The sequence below is a fragment of the Varanus komodoensis genome, unplaced genomic scaffold (assembly GCF_004798865.1).
Source record: "Varanus komodoensis strain SLA01 unplaced genomic scaffold, ASM479886v1 scaffold5, whole genome shotgun sequence".
In the NCBI taxonomy this organism is placed as follows: Eukaryota; Metazoa; Chordata; class Lepidosauria; order Squamata; family Varanidae; genus Varanus; species Varanus komodoensis.
In genome coordinates this window covers 51,069,095-51,089,029 of record NW_025336087.1, presented here as the reverse complement: position 1 = coordinate 51,089,029, position 19,935 = coordinate 51,069,095, and the positions used below count along the sequence as shown (strand labels likewise).

Genomic DNA, 19,935 nt, shown 5'->3' with positions numbered 1-19,935 from the left:
TTGCAAATACAAATACCAGGTCTTATTCCACATACAATACTGGACATACCATCCTTTCCAGGTCCCCTCAAATGTGTAATTTCCTATTTCTTTAGATGATGGAGAAAAGGAGGTTATATACCAAGAAAGGAGTCATGAGAAGTTATGGAAAGGAAACTGAAGTTTACCAATCAAATCTATGATCCTAACATGGGAGAGACCAGAAAAGTGTTATGACTCCACCTAATGGAAAGAAAGTAGCAAAAGCTGTTAAGAAAAGTTTGTGAATTCTCCCTAATAGTACAGCCATCAATCAAACTGCATATGTACCAATGCATATTACAGATACATTAACAGCTTATTTTCAAGGTTTGTTGAAAATGTTGGCTAAGGAAGTACTTTGTTTTCCCAGAAAGCCCAAACATGAGTGGAATAATCACCATCAGAACTTGTCTGGGTGAAATAGTGTGGAAGAACCAGTTCTTTACAGAAACAAACACCAAGCTGCAATTTCCAATAAGTCAAATAACCATCACTCAGTATTTACCAGAGTCATTTCTGGGTATAGACATGTAGTTACCATAACGTTGGCCCCAGAAGTTACCTAGTATCTACATAACCAGGAACCTTGCAGAAAAATAGCCCATTTCAAGGTCAGAGATTGCATTTGCCATATTCCTTTAAGCTTCCTGATGCAGTAACTGATAGAGCATCTGCTGCCCATTCTGTTTCTGCTCCTGCAGTCTTTTCTTCTTCCCTTCTTCCAGTGGAATATACTGAGAGCATCTGTATACCCTGCAAAGCAGTGCTCCAGTCCAACGTAAGGATGAAAAAGAAATTAACCCTACTAGATGTTTCAGAGGGTACTGGCAGGGTGTAACCTATATCTGAATGAAGGGGAAGAGGGACCAGTACTGTCATGATGGTAATGAATTTATGCAAACAACAGTCTCTTGCCAAGCTCCCACTTGCTTACATTTAGGTGACAAGTCCTACCTGGGTGGAGAGGCTTTAGTATCAAACTTGGCCCACAATGATGTGGGTTCAAATTTCTGCCTAGACATGGAAACAGATTTTGGCCATTCATTATGTCTAGGGGTTGCTGTGAGGAATACACAGGTCTTTCCTCTGCTCCTCACACATCAGCCCTTGGAAACCTTGAGTTGCTCCAAACCAGTCCTTCCTGTTGATTCAGATTTCAGCCTTGCTCTCCTAGGCTTACCCAATTCAACTTCACAAGCTACCTTTTCTCATGAAAGTAATTATGAGCAGGTTTGGGGAAATGTAGGCTGTGAAGTACAAGGGTGCCTCCACACAGATGGATAGTTCTGCTGAAGCATAATGCCCCTTATATGCATATGTCTTTTTAAAAAGATGTTTCATTCTTTTGCCAATCTCTTGGTTTCCCCTAAATATGTTGATAGGAATTCCTCAGTGATTGTTTTGTCTGCAATCATCCACCACTCAGCATATGATGCTGTTAGAGGCAGTACTTGCCTGAACAATCCGTTGTTTAATGTATGTCTTTTGGCCGTGTTGCTTGTTATGGGACTTAAAAGCTTTGGATTGCATCTCAGGAGCGGACAACAGAGAAGCCAATACAAACACGCCCTTTGTGGCAGAAAATATAACTGTTGAAAAATGTTAACTCTCAAGTTTTGTGGAATTTCAGGCAGAGTACATGTAAAGGACGGCCATTCAGAATTTCAGGCAGGCAAAAATAGAGATTTACTATTTTAATAATGGTAGGGGAGCTAGCATGCTGGCATGCCTCTGACAACCAGACAACCATCTTTGGGGTGAGCATGCTTCTAACTACTACATGCTAGAGGCAAACAAGGGAGGTCTGCCCACTTCATGCCTTCCTTGCAGGTTTCCTAGAGCCTTTGAACTATATGGGATGCAGAAGCAGATGGACACTGGTAGCATTCAATAAAGGCAAAGCGATATTACAATCAAGTGCAATTCTAGTGCAGTCATCTTTAATCTTTTCTAAAAAAGCTTAATGCTGAAGCCCAGTCTGCAAACAGGTCCCACATGTTTTTGTCAGACATACCGAAACGGGCTATTGTTGCTCAGATGTGAGGGGAAAGCATTCTATCTTGTATTATTTCTTCACAAATGGGACCTCAAGAAAAATGTTGCAGTGTGCAGCGCTCTTATTCAGGGTTCTAACCAGCCAGCTATGCTTTTCTTAAAATGTTCTGTTCCATCCTCCTCAACAATCAATCAGCATTCTGTGGCTATTGATGATGCTCAGTCCCCACCGGACTAGTTCTGATTTTCTCTACCACCACCTATGGGGGCTTTCTCCAACATTTTTTTTAATTCCTCCAAGCCTTGAAGAACCCTCAAGCTTTCCTCTTGTCTTGCTGAGGGTGCCACTTTGGCTACATTTGGAGAATATGTTCAGTGTTAGGACTATTTCAGGGTATGTTCCATGGCTTCAAAAACAAATCAGTTGTGTCGGGGGTGGATGTAGAGAGAGGAGAGGTCAATTTTCATCTAACTCTTCCATTCTAGGCCTTATGACTGGCCAACAGTGTTGAAGAGCCTAGAAACAGCCCACCTAGCCCAACTGTCTATAAAACAAAGCTATACTTCCTAAGTAAAATTATGGTAAAACTGGGGAATCATTAAAGGTAACTTGCTGGATATGGAGATGGAGTTATTCAGCTATGTCATCTGCCTTCTCCTATGACCTCTGTACAGACATCTGTAATTACCTTTCCCAGTACCACTGGTCACAGGAGCTCCAGTCAGATCAAACTGATGTGGTACATGCAATCCCTGAGCCTTTAATTCTGCAGAGATCAACAGCAAATCTTGCCAGTATATTCAAAACCATAATTTCAGAAGATTGGTCAACTGCAATCTTTTTTCTTTCAATTTTCAACAGCATTCCTAGTTGGTAACATTAGAGATTGAAGAGCTGAACAGGGCAATGAAAAGAGAAGCCTTCCTTTGCAAAAAGTGGCTCTGTTTAAATATTTTTTTAAAGAAATGAAAATTCCTTTGGTGCCAGTAGTTTAGCCAGTCATATGGTAGGTCACAATATGCTAGGTGAAGATCATGATTCTTGTGGCTGGTCCCATTTTAGTTGAAGCAATTGGCTTTGCGTAGTTCTGAAGAGCATTTTTGTGGGTTAGGATTATATATTGATGTGGGTGCATACATACATACGTAACATTTGCATATTGTTATTAATTGGACAAGTGTTGTATTTTTTCTATGACAGATGGATTAATCAAGCATCAAAGCCATCTTATTTGGCTTTAAGTCATTTTCATGTAATTCAGTTATTACAGGGAAAACACTTATTTAGATCCTCCACTCTGACCTATGAAAAGAGTTTTCAACAAGTACCTAAAGCTTGGTGTGTGATCTACTGGACACAAGGAAGTTATCCTCTTTATGGTCCATGAAGCTGATTCTGATACAGAAGCCATTTACCTCAGGTATCCCCTAGTGGGAGCAAGTGAATGCAGCTGGTTTTTGTTTGGAAAACTCTAATGACACATCCTTCAAAATTACTGGAATTTTATTTGCCTCAGGCTTATGAATTGCAACCAAAGACATTGTGCAAAGAAAGCAAAGATTAAGTACACTTTGGGGAAAGGCGGCAAACCATATTGGTAACACAAAAGAAAATCTGATGAAAGAAGCCATTCATTATACTATATAGATTGCAATATTCAACAGCATTTTAAATCCAACTTTTTATCATTTAAAAAAAGAAAAAAAGAAAAAGCAAAGTTTACAGTAGACATAAATTTCATGTATACAGTTCAAAAAGCAGTTCCTTTCCAAGAGATCATTGAGCATAAAGTGAAGCAATGAATAGGACAAGACAGGGTAAAGGGTCGCTACTGTACATTTAGAAGCTATTAAACAAAATTGCATATATGTACCACAGTGTAAAAACAAATACAGAACTAATAAAACCTTGAAAACTGCCTGATGAAAAATAAAATCACCAGCTGCTTTTAATGGCTCCTGGTTACAATGCTACAAAAGACATTTTTTAAATCTTTCTGATGCCATTCGATAGCATCTAATCAAATATTGAAACCAGGAATAGTCAAACCATTAGTAAGCTAAACCCAACCCATAGAAATATACTATCAACCCATGTTTTTTTCCATCAAAAGATTTTTTTTTTTGTTTTGTTATTTATCTTTGAGGCCCATTTGGTCACAGTATGTTACATTTTTCCTTTTTTACACCATGATATCATATGTTTGTCTGGCACTATCCTAAAGCTAGTTTATAGATGACGTGAATACAGAAACACCCCAATGCCTATCTGATAAAGTGAAATCACTGTGTGTAAAATGGGAGAGGAGAAGGCTTCGAACTTAACAGATTTTGACCGTATGGATCACTCGTCATCACTTCCACTTGCTTCTGACTGGTCCTAGATGTAAGAGACATGGGGATATGGTTAAAGGATTCTTTGGAGGGGTATAAACATAGTAATATTGTAATAGTACATCACCACCACCAGTTTCATGTTTATAGTATCCCATAGCCAAAGATCTCTAAGTAGTTTACAACAATCTAATGATTTCAATAGACATGCTAGAATGGTAATAAAAACACCAGGTATATGTAGGTCCCACTGAAGCAAATAAAATACAAACTTACACAAAGGACAGGATTGTGAATGGGGTTTTACATGACACTGCCTATGAATTACAGAGTTACTTTACACGACTTAAGGCTTTTATTGTTGTTGTAGCAGATCTGCTAGGAGGATTCTTTTTTCTTTTAGTGATTATGCTAACTTTTAGAATGGAGGGGAAGGATTCAGTACTACCCCATCAACATTTCAGAGGAAGTACTACCTAGCACATCTGCTGGCTGAATCTAGGATAACCCATTGGCTAGTGCCAGGATGAGCAAAAGTAGATCAGAAGCTACTGGTATATCCCTGGGTGATTTGTTATAGCCCACCAAGGGTTTCTGACTTCCAGCTGTTTAACAACAGAATTAATAAATAAAAAGATTTCACACCATTCCCTTCTAATTTTTTAGGCTACTGAGGTGGTAAAAACAGAAGTGCATCCTTATGTGAATGGATTCTGAGCTCATTTCTGACAGTGAAAACACATTGTGAGTTGATCATGTGCCCAGAGGACCTTTTTCCTAAACCCCTTACCCTGCTCCTGAGCAATGGTTTTTGTTTTTGCACCTTGCTTCAGCTAGTTAAAAAAAAGGCAGATCCTGTAAACCTCAAGTATGACTATGCCTGACCTAGTGAATGGAGAGGAAAACACCTCTCCATTCACCTACCATGGTATGACATGGCATTCAGAGAAAATGAACTTCTTTCTTGTCTTCTAAATTGCTTCTTTCCGATTTGCTCTGCCCCATTTCATTTTCCCAGAGGAGTTAACTGAAAGGAAGGAAGGGGTACTTTACTGGAAACTTTCATTTCCAGAGAAATGAAAGAGAGAAACAAAGTTCACAAAAGTCTGGAAACACTAAGGAGCTAGCAGGAAAGCATCTTGAAAGGGCAACCTCTTCTCAAATTGTGATGAGAAGATTATATTGATATTACTTCCTGTGATCCTTGGAGTTACCATCTGGAAGGTACTTCAAACTGCTCCACAAAGAAGCAGTCACCAAAGAGAGGAGCACTGGTAAGAACCATTCATTACGCAAATGGAACCGGTCTAGAGTTTTGTCTAAATGAACTGTGACAGGCACTTAAGGAATTCTCTCTTTACATGATTTTGTTTCAGTGCACTAATGACACCCCATTCTGTCTTTGCTTTCCATCTATTTTCCCAAAGCTGTTCTAGTTACAAGATCAAGGTATGGTGGGCATGTCGTGAGCAGAGCCGGCTGGTGCCAGAGGTCAGGCTAGATGGCACGGGAGACCCTTTTGACTCTCTCTGTTTCTATGTTTCTATGTATTCTTGGTCAAAAGAAAGGCCAGTTAGAGAAAAAAAGGTTCAACGCATCTCAGATGGGAGTGTACTATCCTTGAAGACTGTAGCTGTAGTTTGGGTATACTCCCATATTAGCCTGGACATCTAGATTTTATTAGGGTCCAGGAATGCTTTTACGTAGTGAGAGAGTTAAAACTAGTGTGCCCATTAGAAGTTTTTCTCCAAATCAGGCCTTGTGCTGTGTGGCAATGCCCACATGTGTTGCACAGAGACTAAAACAAAGAATGACAGGTATGGCTACAGAGACACAGGCCTTAATTACACCTCATTTGAATTACTGTAATGTAGTCTCTAGGGCTCTGCTTGTTTATGTTTCACACATGCTTATTCAGAACCAAATCCCAACTAAAGGCGTTCAGTAGGGAGGAGCTCAAATAACACAAAGAAAGGCTGGCTGAGATCCAAAAGTTTTGCGCACCTCTTGTAGTATTTTTTTCTAATACCACAATCTGTCCTTGGGATAACCATGAATTTAAAATCCATTTGCCATTCGGAAGAGGAATGCTACTTTTCAAAACAGTGAAGTCCATAGTCCATTTTTGGTGTCATGATGTTCTTTGGGTCATGGCCACAAAACAGGATTTAGCACAACAGAGAGTTTTTTCTCCTGCTGAAGAGCTTTTTCAGGCATCTTCAAGGCTTGTGCATGCCCACTGAGATTTGAAGACTTTTTTCCCCTTTGAGACCCAATCTTGTTATGGTTTTCAATGTGGCAAAAGGGTTCAAAAGGGGTTGCTTTCCTGAAACACAGGCCCAAATGTACCTTTAGGTGATCGGAACTTCATTCTTTTCATCCCAGCAATTTAGTCCAAATACTAACCATCTAAATGACCCTATGGAGTTGAGGTTGTACATTTCACAAGACATTTTTCTCTCCACATTTTTCATGCATCCTGAAAACTGTAGATAATTAGCATTCAGGACAACCAACACTGCAATTACAGGTGTAGTGCAGGAAACCATAAAAAACATTCAGTGCTTACATAAGTAAAACTTACATTTTCATCTTGATCCTCATCACTGTCGTCATCACTCACAACTGGTTTGGCTTTTACCCGGCTTTGGCGCTTTTTACCTTTTCCTTTGTCCCGGTTTTTGTCATCCTTTTTGTTTAGCTTGATCTTTACTTTCACAGATTTGGCTAGGAAAAAAGTTGAAATTCAGAAAAACTCAATGGCCCAGAATGAATATTTATACTTTCCTAGCTGTTAACATCAACTGAACAGTCTTACACATTGCATCCTGAAAAAGTTCTTGTTGTTGTTAGCCGCGAAGTCATGTCCGACCCTTTGCGACCCCCTGGACAACACTCCTCCAGGCCTTCCTGTCCTCCACCATCCCCTGGAGTCCACTCAAGCTCACACCAACTGCTTCAGTGACTCCATCTAACCACCTCATTCTCTGCCGTCCCCTTCTTCTTTTGCCATCTATTGTTCCCAGCATTAGACTCTTCTCCAGGGAGTCCTTCCTTCTCATTAGGTGGCCAAAGAATTTGAGTTTCATCTTCAGGATCTGGCCTTCTAAAGAGCAGTCAGGGTTGATCTCCTCTAGGACTGACCGGTTTGATCACCTTGCGGTCCAAGGGACTGACAGGAGTCTCCTCCAGCACCACAATTCAAAGGCCTCAATTCTTCGGCACTCAGCTTTCCTTAAGGTCCAACTTTCACAGCTATACGCTGCAACTGGGAAAACCATAGCCTTGACTATACGCACTTTTGCTGGCAGTGATGTCTCTGCTTTTTAGTACGCTATCTAGATTTGCCATAGCTTTCCTCCCCAGGAGCGTCTTTTAATTTCTTGGCTGCAGTCCCCATCTGCAGTGATCTTGAAGCCCAGGAAAATAAAATCTGTCCCAACCTCCATTTCTTTCCCATCTCTTTGGCAGGAAGTGAGAGGACTGGATGCCATGATCTTAGTTTTCTTAATGTTGAGTTTCAAACCAACTTTTGCGCTCTCCTCCTTCACCTGCATCAAGAGGCTCTTTAGTTCCTCTTCACTTTCTGCCATGAGAGTGGTATCATCTGCATATCTGAGGTTGTTGATATTTCTCCCAGCAATCTTAATTCCAGCTGGTGATTCATCTAGGCCCACCTTTCTCCTGATGTGCTCTGCATATAAGTTAAATAGGCGGGGCGACAGTATACACCCTTGCCAAACTCCTTTCTCAATTTTGAACCAATCAGTGGTTCCGTGCCCAGTTCTCACTGTTGCTTCTTGACCCGCATATAGGTTTCTCAAGAGACAAATAAGATGGTCAGGTACTCCCATCTCTTTAAGAACTTGCCACAATTTGTTGTGATCCACACAATCAAAGCTTACTTATTCTGACATAAAGAATCACACAGAGCAATTAATATGTTAACATTTTTGTTCAGTAAGAAATGGTGTGAATGTAAATGTCTTTCCTTCTACGGGTCCCAAAGTCTTGAAAAGAAGGAATCCATGGATTCCTACATGGATTCAAAAAACAAGAGTAAGGCAGTACATTAAGTGGAGTTTTTTGTAAAATACACTTTCTATTGGTGGAAAAGGCCAAATCCAGGGAAGACTCAAGTAGAGCAGCTTAGACAGGAAGGCAAGCAGCAAGTCTTTGAGTCTAGTAAAACATTGATAAGGTGGAATTTTATGTATGTTTGGACAGAAATAACTCCTACAGTTCCCAGTATTCCAGTCAGCCATGCTGGCTGGGGGAATGCTAGGAATTGTAGGAGTTATTTCTGTCTAAACATGCACATAATTGCACACTAAGTCCTTCATGACTATTCCTTGTGCTCTGTTTTGAATGAGAGGCTTACATTCTGATTCTGACTCATCTTCCTCATCATCTTCTTCCTCATTGCTGTCTTCCTCACTTTCATCTTCTTTGGCAAGCTTCTGCCGTGCACTTTTGAACACTGACTGGAGAACAATGGAATCTTCATAGATCTGTAGCATGAAAGCAAACCTACATCAGAACTGCAAGCTGTGCTTCATCAAAAATTCACAGCATGGAAAGTTATTTTCTATGCAAACCCACAGAGAGCATGGCTTTTCTCCCCCATTACAAGTCATAAGTCTTGTTGCATGAATTTTACAGGAAATGCCACTGTTAATTTTTTATGTACTAAATGAAGGTAAAAAATAACCTTCAGTGACAACCCAATACAAAATGAAACTGTACTATATTAATTTTCAAATTTCCATGCAACAAACTCGATCCTTGAATTATTTAATATATTATTACTTGTGTAATAATAACAATAAATATATAAATTAGAGTTGTCTAATTAAGATTTAGATTATAATGTAACAATATATTCAGGCAGAAACAAATGCACTCTTCTTTTAATTATTAACAGTAAAAAGAAAACCATTCACATTAGCTAACACCAGAATATTGTAGCATTCTGTAGCCATAACATTCTTAATTCTTTATCCATGATTAAGAGATTATAAATCTCTCTCTTGCGAGATTATAAATCTCTTAGTCATGTGGGATTCCACACTCCCTCCCTAACCCCTCTCCTATCACATGTACATTATGCCCTTCAATTAGCCTTATATATACTCTGCTGGCCTTAACCACAGTTAATGCAAATTGGATGCCCCCTATTGGGAGGGTATGCTAGAAATGTGGGTAAGTGTTAAGCATGACAAGTTGCAGTACAGACATCAGCTCTTATCCATGGCTAAGGCTAGTGAGGGAAGGCCACAGACTGCATGAGAGATGAGGGACTACTGTAACCCATCTTGTAATCCATCTTGACCTCTACACTTTACTAAGGCAGCAATCCAGTGGTCCCTGAATGTGCATTCCAAGAACATAGGATGGCTGGGGTTACCCTCCAGGACTGAAGAATGCACTGTGACCCTGGAAGCGAAAGAGTCATAGCTGTGGTGCCCTTAGCCCACACACCATGCAGCTGGCAAGGAAAGGAGAGTGCTGGCTGTCTCTCCAAGGTCAGAAACTGATCTCGAAGCAGGAGAAAAGGGGACTTTTCCCTTGGAAAACAACAAAATGCTGGAGTACAATTTATCCTCCAGTCTCTTCCTCCTCCACAGCATTCATACTACATGGGCTAAAAGCATATGAGTAAAAAGAAAATCAGTATATGGAAGACAGGGTGACAAAGATCACCTCTGTTACTCCTCCCACCAGACATACACATCACAGAAGCCTCCAAATTTGGGGACATTCAAGTAATGTAGATACACTGGACTGTGCCCTGAGGATGTTTTTTAAAACTCTTGTTTTTATCAACTAGAAAAATAATATGACCTGAAAGGCATCTATGAAAGAAAAAAATTGCATTTGTATTACAGCAGATGTATCAAGCTATATTGTATACAACTATGTTTGTAAAAGAAGCACTGAATCTTAAGAATTTTCTTAAAATGAACGGATATCTTCTCTGAGAGATTTAATGTATATTTGAGATAATAGGGCTGAAAAAATATGGTGATAACATTAACCTTGTGCTGGGAGCTCCTGGAATAGCTCTGAGGATCTTTGAGAGAAGGGAAGAAATTGAGGTTCATGGATAAATGTAGGGTGGGTTAGGCTGAGAGTCTGTGACTGGCCCAAAGTCACCCAATGAGCTCCATGGCTCAGTGGGGACTCAGATTTGGATCTCCCAGGTTCTCAGTCTAACACTCTAACAATCACACTACTAAAAGGCTAAAAACAAATCAAAGCAGAAAAGACTGGCTTATGTTGGTATGTAGAAATATGGAGCAAAATCAAAAACAGACTCCAGAACAGGGTTCTCACCAAAGCAATATGCATGTGCTCTCTTTCACATATGCGCATACACACAGTATAGCATGCAATACTTTATGCAAATGCATACACAATTATCCTTAGTATCAGTAGGTAAATTATTTGTATCAGACCTGTGATCCTTCCAAGTTGAAAGTCTGGGCATTGTGACACAACAACATGACATCCTTCTCCAGGTCACTAAGACTCCGATATTTATGGTTACGAATTCTTTCCTAAAGTATTGAGAGAGAGAGATTGAAAAGAGAAAATGAAAGACAGGATAACTGGGTAATAAATATATTGTAATCCTGAATACAACAGATGCAGTTGTTTCATAAATAAAATTTCTATTATCCTTTTAATATGAATTAATTAAATAACACACACCTAACAGGCAGATTCACAAAATTGGTAAAAGCAGAATACAACCTCTCCATATGCTGAGTGGAAGAGCTGGGTAGTAGTAATTGGTAGTTGGGCCAGAGGCTTGAAGTGATATCAATTTCAGTGCTCTCAAGTATACTAGAATGGAAATATGGTACTTGAAGAAGAGGCTCTTCATTTGACTCAGGGATAATTCTCAAAAATAAACCCCCAAAATGGAAAAGAAAAATTAGCGTAATTATAAACTCAACCACAAATTACATTTATCTATCTATTGATCAATTAATCTACATTCATTGAGAAACAGGTTCCATTTTGTGTAATGGGCCTTATTTCCAGATAAATGGGTATACAACTACAATAATTTGGCAGCCATGGATGAGTAACTCATTGCTAACACCTCTAAATATTAACAATAGTGTGTATTCTATAGTGTATTCTGTGTATCTTATGGTGAACTGTACCTATTGTTACATCACATGAATGAACTGCAATGGGAGAAAATGGACTGACAGTTGATTCCTATAGCTTGGATCAACCTCAAAATGTTCCTGGCCAGCAAAATGATTTTTGCAGATTCCCCCTCCTTCTCTGGCCACTTCTCAACCTACTGTGCCAGAGGTAGGGTCAGAATGAACCCTATCGGAATCCATCCCCGAAATCATTGTGGGCTTCTGCTTGTACTTGACCTGAACTTGCTAAGCAAGCTGAGCTGAGAGAAGTCACAAATCCTCACAGAGTCCTGGCTGCACACCCAGTAACCTTCTTCAATGTCAGGTACAGCAGCCCAAATGGAGCTGCACTTGGCATGCGGAGATCCTTTCCTGGCAAGGCCCTCACAACCAACCTTCTGTGGTGTTATCTGTTGCTGTGAAATAGGGGCATTACTTGCAAAATGCATAGGGCTCAATTCCTGGCCAGGAATTTGGACTCAGGTCCTCTGCAAAGTAGAATGGAGTCCCAAGAGCTGAGCCAAGGAAGTCAGATGGATTCCCAACCTCAAAACAGATTCCTTACCCATCCCTAATCAGAGCACCCTTCAACACAAGGAGCATGTGTCCAGGGAGAGATTGTAGGGGCACAGCAAGGAAGGAGTAAACAGGCATACACTGGATCCAATCTCCCATGTTCAAGTGCTGCTCCACTACTACTCTCCGAAGTTGTGCATGGTTTCGTATTTCATCTAACTGAGCATTCATAAGCATGGCTCCTAATGCTTTCCTCAAAAATATAGGGCCTTCTACAGACAACCTGTCATTGTAAAATGAACTTACAAAGTTCATACAGCTTGCCATGCTGATAGATTACTTTCTGCTCTCTAGAATTTGTTTAAGCCATTGGTAGTAAAATATTACACAGATGGAAGGTTCAGAGCATGCACTATTTAATATTTATAACAGGTAAATGTAAAGGTTTCCCCATGACATTAAAGTCTAGTCATGTCTGACTCCTGGGAGGTGGTGCTCATCTCTGTTTCCTAGCCGAGGGAGCCAGCATTTGTCTGCAGACAGTTTCCATGGTCATGTGGGCCAGCATGACTTAACAACAAGGTGCACGGAATGCTGTCACCTTCCCACCAAAGTGGTACCTACTGTATTTATCTACTTGCATTTATATGCCTTCGAACTACAAGGGTGGCAGGAGCTGTGACAAAGCATGGGAGCTCACCCCATCAGGCGGACTCGAACTGTTGACCTTTCAATCAATCAGTCCAGCAGCTCAAACCACTGCGCCACCCGCATGTGCTAGAATGTAAAATCCAAATAATGATAATGTGGTATAACGTGGGAAAGGGAGATTGCTGTATAATAGAAATTATGCCTACCTTTATTTTTTTGAAGTCAACCGGCTTTCTAATTAACTCATAGTATTCTGGGTATTCTTTTCTGGAAGGCAGTTGAATGAAGACTTCACTTAACTGTCGTCCTGAACTGTTAATAAAGACAAAAACAATTCAAAAGATTACTATTACTTGGTGAAAAGAGATGGTGCTCAGTACAGATGGCATCTTTCCTTCCCAAGCATTCTTAGGCCACATCCTCATAGGAGTGAGTGCCAAGGTAAATATTAGGAATAACTAAATAAAAACCATCAATTACCAGTGCCTGCTTCAAACTAGTTTTCCTTGGGAAATTGCCAGCCCTGGCCCATTATATGTAAAACACAGCTTTTGAAAAATACTAAAATATCCCCAGTGTTATTACCATTAAAAAGAAGACTCCTGCTGTTTTGGCATCTTAAAAGCATGGCAGATTTTCTGCCACAACTTTCACAGCTGACAACTTGGATTTGTGCCTTGGTGGGAACAAATCCTCATTTTGAATTTCAGGAGCCACAGTCAAACTGTCCAGAAACTGCATGACTTTTTACGAGACTAAATGTGACCGGGAGCCTAAGTATAAGATGTACATTTTTACTACTTTGGCATAAGCATTACCCTGCTCCTTTTAAACAAACATATCCAACAGTGTCCATCTTGGCAATTTCACTAGCAAGTTCAACAGCTCCTGAGTGGATTTACATAAGTAATACAGGCTACAATATACCAACATCATAGATCTGTGCATGAAACCCTCCATAGCTTTACTAATCCTGATCAGGTCAAATTTGTGGAAGTCCCTCCTCAGGATAAACTATTTTTCCTGTCAGTTAGTGAGGTCTGAGCTTGGATAGGGACATTATACATGAGCTGTCCATTGTCATGACCTTGACCTTAGGCCAGCAGTCTACTGCAAAGGAGGAAGAGGGGGAGGAAGCTGATCCAGAGATGAGCACTGCAAGCCACACAACTGCTAAACATGGGCCTGACATAGTCCTGACGTAGAAAAACTTGGAGCCTGTGCCAAATAAGCTCTCCATAGCTTTTCCTAAACTCCACCTCAACCAGGTCCTCACAAACAGGAATGTATACCAGTGGTTTTCAACCTTTCCACAGCTGAGGACCAGCGAAACAGGAAAACCACCTCAGGGACCACTGAGGCAGAAACAAAAAGCACCATACACATAATACAGTATTCTGCATATTAGTTTCCAAACACTATCCTGCCCCTCCCCCCAAAATAACTCTCCAAAACTATCAGAAACTGAGCAACAAAAAATGCCAACGAAAGGACAAACTGTGGCTCCCAGCCGTCTCTCCATTCCCTGACCCCCCACCCCTGGAGGCACTGGCGCACCCCCTGCAAATGTAATGCCAAATGAGGAAGAGGTGGTATAGCATAGTCATTCCCCATGCCAGTCCATGACAAGCAAGATGTACCCCCCGTCCCAACGGACCAGCAGGGAATCTCCTGTGGACCGGCAATTGAAAACCACTGCTGTATACCACTCTTCATCTGCTCTCAGCTCTTCCTGCTTCTTCTGGCTTCTAAGATGACTGAAATGTTTCAGGAATACTTGTTCAAGTTCCCTCTGGTCAGACATAAAATAGGAACCAAAAATCTATTATATATTTTGGTTTACTCATAAAATTATCATGTTGTATATAATACATTTTATTGTATATAATACATTTTATATTCCTAAGGTAACAAAGTGATGTTAGATATATAAAGAACACTAGAAAAGAGCTGAATATTACATATCCCCCCAAATTTCTGGGAGGGTACCCCCTCAACAAATGATTTCAAAACTTCCAGAGATTTTACATCTCTAGGTGAGACTGCTGAAAACTGGTCAGGACCCTTGGATACTGAAGTTGTAGTGCGCTACTTCGTAAGCATACAATACTGACAGAATAGAAACTGTAGTAACCAGTATATTCAAAAAGAGAAAATGATAAACATTCTGCACTTTACTTAAGACTTTGAAATGAAGCATTATCAATACATTACCTTGCTGGGAAGAATCTGAACTACCTAAAGGGCAGTCATGTCTAACAATATTTAAGAGCAGTGGGGAGATATATCCTGTCAAAGATATGCAAATTACCCAGCAAATGCACTTGATCAGATCCCTAGAATGGCAACAGAATGTTGACTTTAAAAAATAACATGAAGCCAAACTCTGGTCTCTTCCTTTACGCAGAAAAATTCTGACATTTGTCCCTTTCCTTATGGTTAAAATGAAGAAGCTTACCTGTAACTGATGTTCTTCGAATGGTCATCTGTGCATTCAGACATATGGGCTTTGTGCCTCTGTGGGGCCTATTGCCAGGAAGATTTTCCAAGGTAAACTTGTTTTGGCAGGAGACCTGCCCCTCTCTCCTGCCATTTTCCCCTGTTCTCATGAGACCAACACTTGGCCTTGAAACTGGGGAGAAAAAGCTGGTAATGACTTGACCTGCACCATCCTGGTACGGGTCTGAAGGGAAGGAGGTACAGGAACCAAGACTGTTGACACCAACCTGGAGCTGGTGGCTGGGTAGTATGAATGCGATTGTGAACCCTATCTCCCCATGGTGGCCTTGTAATTTGATATATGAAGGCCTAGTCCCATTGCTGCATAGACCCTCCTTGCCATTGTATCCTAATGGCATCCATCTCGATCTGCCAGGGTAGTGTGTTCCCTCTGTACCTAACCCTGTGCTGATTCTACTGAGTGAGTTTGTCTGTGGATGTGCAGCAGGAATGGAATGTCCATCTCCTGGACCTGGTACAAGCTTTCTAAACAGTGTGATGCTGTTTGCAGATGTGCTAGCACCTTCCATGGTTCCTTCATGGACTGGAGGAGTGTGGAAGGAATGGTGACCAGTACTGCATCCTCTGTCCAGATAATGTTATATATTGGGTCTACCGGTGGTTTGGCGAGCTGCTGGGTGTCCAACCCAAATGATATTACCATTTGGAGGACTTGTTCAGAAGTCTTTCCCTGGTCTCCGGAAGGGAATCTTGGACCTTGTGCTGAGATGATATCTTTGGGTGATGAAGATACCAGGCCATTGTAGATTGGCAGCTGCCTAGGAAGTCTAGTTGGCTGGATGTGGTATCAGACAACAAGAAAGGTTGTTTGCGCTGTACAAAACAGAGCAGAATGTGATTGAACAGGTGGTTGATGGGCAAGAACTGGCGGCTGGGTCACAGGAACCAAAGACTGAGTTGCAGCAACCAGCAGTGTGAGAAGCATAAGTAACCCGCAAGGTTGAAAGGTACTCCAGCAGCAGCACCATGACTGAGTCAATGACTATAAGGGTGTGACTGAATATCTTGGTTTTGAGCCAGCCTGCTTGTTTTTTCTGAGCCTGCCAAATGAATGCCTGCCAATGAGGACAGGAGTCCACACAGTCATCCTCACCTAAACAAAACAGGCATAAGGAATGTGCATTGGTAGAGGGCATTTGTGTGCCTCACTGCACTCATTTCCTAAACATCTCCTTGTGCACCACTGGGGAGAGAGAGGGAAGAGATAGTTAAAGATAGTTCAAAAGAGAGAGGATGACAGGAGGGGGTTTTTTTGGGGGGGGGGGAATTGGATACGGGTAAGGGAAAAAGTTGAGTTTTGAAAATGAGTCAGTTCAGAACAAGTGGATAGAAGGAGTTAGAGAATATTCTGAGATAACAAGAGAAAATGCTGGGAGACCCAAGGCACCCAAAACAGTGGGCAGAAAAGAAATGGGGGAAATGGCAGGAGTCCCTCCTATATATACTAAGAGGAGGGAGGGACAGGGCTCCCACCAAAAGGAGTTTAGCTAGGAAAATCATCCTGAGAATGGACCCCACAGACACAAAGCCCATATCTATGATGCACACAGACCACAAAGAAAAATGTTTTTAAAAAACCCAACCAAAACCTAAAAAAGCTATTTTCTAAGAAAACCTCTAGGAGGTGTAATGAAGGGGAAACAGAAAGCAAATTATAATATTTGAATAGGTTATCCTGCCTTTTAATCGATGCTTTCATACACACATAAACACACATTAAACACACACAAATGAGAGATCTACTAAATACAAAAAGCATGTGCACCATTTCTCCTCGAGTTGCCTAGCAACTACCAGACTATATTCTGAAGAGCAATAGGACCTGCATAAATTAATAGAATCTACAGAAATATGAGTGGCATTTACCACTGTGCTCTGTCACATTGTTTTTTTCCTGCACATATAAGCCAATACAGATAATAAAACACACATATGTATAAACAAAATCTCTTTCTGTTTACTATATACTATGCTTTGTTATGCTGGTGGGTGATACAACTCTCATGTTTCAAAAGCACTTTATGATGCTCTATTTCCTATTCTCTATTTGATGCTCTATATGATGCTCTATTTCCTGGCATTATCAGGTACCGAATTTAAGGTAAAGTCTACATTTATTTTACAAGATTTACATTTATATGACACTTGCATTATTTGCGAAATGTGCTCTCAGAAGAATCATCAATCCACCTTTATTGAAAAACTAAGAAATACTCTTTTATTAATCGGTTCAAAGTGGTATTCATTTAAAATGTAAAAGAAAAAAATGTGTGTGTGTGTGTATGTGAAATGTTTGTGCTTTTTTGGAGGAGATTCACTTTATTGACATGTCTATGAAAGGCAGTGACTGAAGTGAATCTAGATGTTTCACCAAGGCTGCTTTTCATTGTATGCTCTAAAAACAGACATAGTACAGTCTGTTAGCCATCTAGAGACAAACTCATTTCTAACCTCTGTACTGAACTAGCACTAACACACACTAAACAATAGAAGTTGCAGTGTTCAAGTGCCATATGAATCTAAAGATGTATAGACAGTAGCCATGTTAGTAGGACAGAGCTGAATGACTCCACCCCATAAGACCAGTAGCAGCAGCAGCACCACAAACTGTTTTCATTAAAACAGCTACAAGCAGTGCTGTGACTTTATGGCTTCCTCAAACTGCACAGTATCCTCAACATATACCAATTACAATGCTACAGAGCAAACTATCCTTAAAAAACATCACAGGTCACCAACACACTCTGAGAGTGTAATGCCTAGAGAGTAAAAACAACACAAAGAGCAACACAACACAAAAAAGCAGAAATCCAGAAAATCTCCAATCCACCTAGAATCCCGATTCTGCAATATCTAGACACAGGAAGAGTGATATATAATGGCTTTGCTCTCAAGAGCAAGCATTAAAGCAATCCACAAAGGAAAATTATCTCACCAGCTCCTGAAAATACTATTTTAATTAAGCTATGATCAAAATTCTAGAAAGCATTAAGTAAAAAATCTAGCACTGTGAAATATAGCCTGTCAACCTTATAATCGTTGAGTTACCTAATCAGGAAAAAGTTCCTGAGCTCTTTCTGAAGGGCAAAGTAGAGAAAAATGAACAACTTTATCCAGTATATACTGCACAGGATTCTACAGGATGTGATTCTCGTTCTTCATGCATGCATGATAAAGCACAGTTTGGGGTACAATGAAGAAATACTACTAAGTCCAGCAGATACTCTGTGATTAAAAGAAATAACTGACACATGAAGTCTGACCTTCCATACCTACTCATAAAGCTAGATGCTAGGTGTGTGTGTATACCTATACCTATATAAATACATACATATGAGAGGGTGTTGATTGGTAAGTGAATTTAAGAAGAGATTTAGCCTGAGGCTTGTTTTGTTGTTAAATTACAAAACTCACACTCAAAAGGATAAACCATTGTTTTCAGCTTACAATTGTTTCTGTTTGTAATGGTGTGGAATTTGCTTTCATGGTTAAGCATCATGATCATTGAGAAACATTTCACTAGATATAACTATTGCATCTGACTGACTGCTTTGTTATGTTCTCTGAAATTCAAATTATCACAAAGCAACAATGCATATTTTGCTACTTCTTGGAGTCATCCTAAAAATCCCACTCAACTTGCTCTTCTCCCCTCTATACTCTGTTTGCATGACTTCCAAAACTGCACAAGGGTCCCATAATTCCCTGAAGCTCACTTGATGGAGGTTGTGGGAACTATTCTACCAGTGGTTCCTATTCTGTTGGCAGGCAGGCAGCTCCAAAGATGTGAAAATACCTAGATATAATAGCCAAAAGAAAAGCTAGCTAGCTAGCTTGCTTTATTTATTTAATTTATATACTGCCCCATAGACTGCAGGCTATGCTTGGCAGATACATTAATTAGCTAAGCACTGGAGGGCTTCTAGCTTGTCAGCTTTAATAAATCATATACTTAAGCAAGGTACAGGCATGAAAAAAATATTTCTCTGATCAATGTTCCCTTTTTCATGGAATTCATAATATCTGTTGTCTATCTATTAGTCAGTTCCCCTTCCTAATGCAGTGTGATTCTCAACGCATTTTTACTACAAGTTCTAAGAAATGACAATAGCATTTGCTCAGCATTAAAATGAAGTCAGAGCAAACTAAATTCCAAGCATCCTTTGCAAACTTATTTCCAAGGTTACACATCTATAACATGGACCTGGAGCTTCAGTGCCTTCTTCAAGGGCAATCAACATCAACAACAAGCTAATTAAAATTAAAGGTTGCAGCTAGGGGCAGGTTTTCAGATTTTGCTCTGATTATGATTTTTGTAAATAGAAAGGACTCCATAATCTTTGATGTTGGCAAGGCAGTGTAGAAAAAGCAGGGAACAGTGTGGCAGACACATACCTGCCAACAATGATGGATCAATGCTCCAGGCATGTATACATGAAGATAGCAACAAATGTAACTGCTATGCAGCACAAACCTAGCCATGTCCAGTCACAAGTTGGTCCTGTTGAATTCAACACCACTTCTACTAGTGATAAGAATAATTTAGTGTGATCTGATTTTTTAGGCAAACCAACCCAATTCATGCTTCTTGGACTAATATGTTGACTGGAATGGAACACCGATACAGAAAAGGTTCCTTCAAGGTTGGTGTACGGAAAGGATCCCACAATGCGTTAAACTCCTGCTACTGCTCAGAGAAAAAGCAGGGATGATATGACAAATTCTCAAGTACTGC

At 40.3% G+C, this 19,935-nt stretch overlaps 1 protein-coding gene across 4 annotated transcripts in view; it reads right to left on the bottom strand.

The window, feature by feature from the left end:
• Positions 1–3,502: 3,502 nt before the first annotated feature.
• Positions 3,503–19,935, bottom strand: part of SMARCA2 (SWI/SNF related, matrix associated, actin dependent regulator of chromatin, subfamily a, member 2) — a 121,750-nt gene continuing 105,317 nt past the window's right edge. For all 4 annotated transcript variants that reach the window (XM_044446805.1, XM_044446807.1, XM_044446806.1 and 1 more), the window contains 5 exons: positions 12,887–12,992; positions 10,809–10,910; positions 8,732–8,861; positions 6,935–7,077; positions 3,503–4,396 (listed from right to left, as the gene is read on the bottom strand). In XM_044446805.1, coding sequence (XP_044302740.1) covers positions 4,361–4,396; positions 6,935–7,077; positions 8,732–8,861; positions 10,809–10,910; positions 12,887–12,992 — 517 coding nt within the window. In that variant the 3' untranslated portion in view covers positions 3,503–4,360. The remainder of the gene's footprint in view (positions 4,397–6,934; positions 7,078–8,731; positions 8,862–10,808; positions 10,911–12,886; positions 12,993–19,935) is intronic.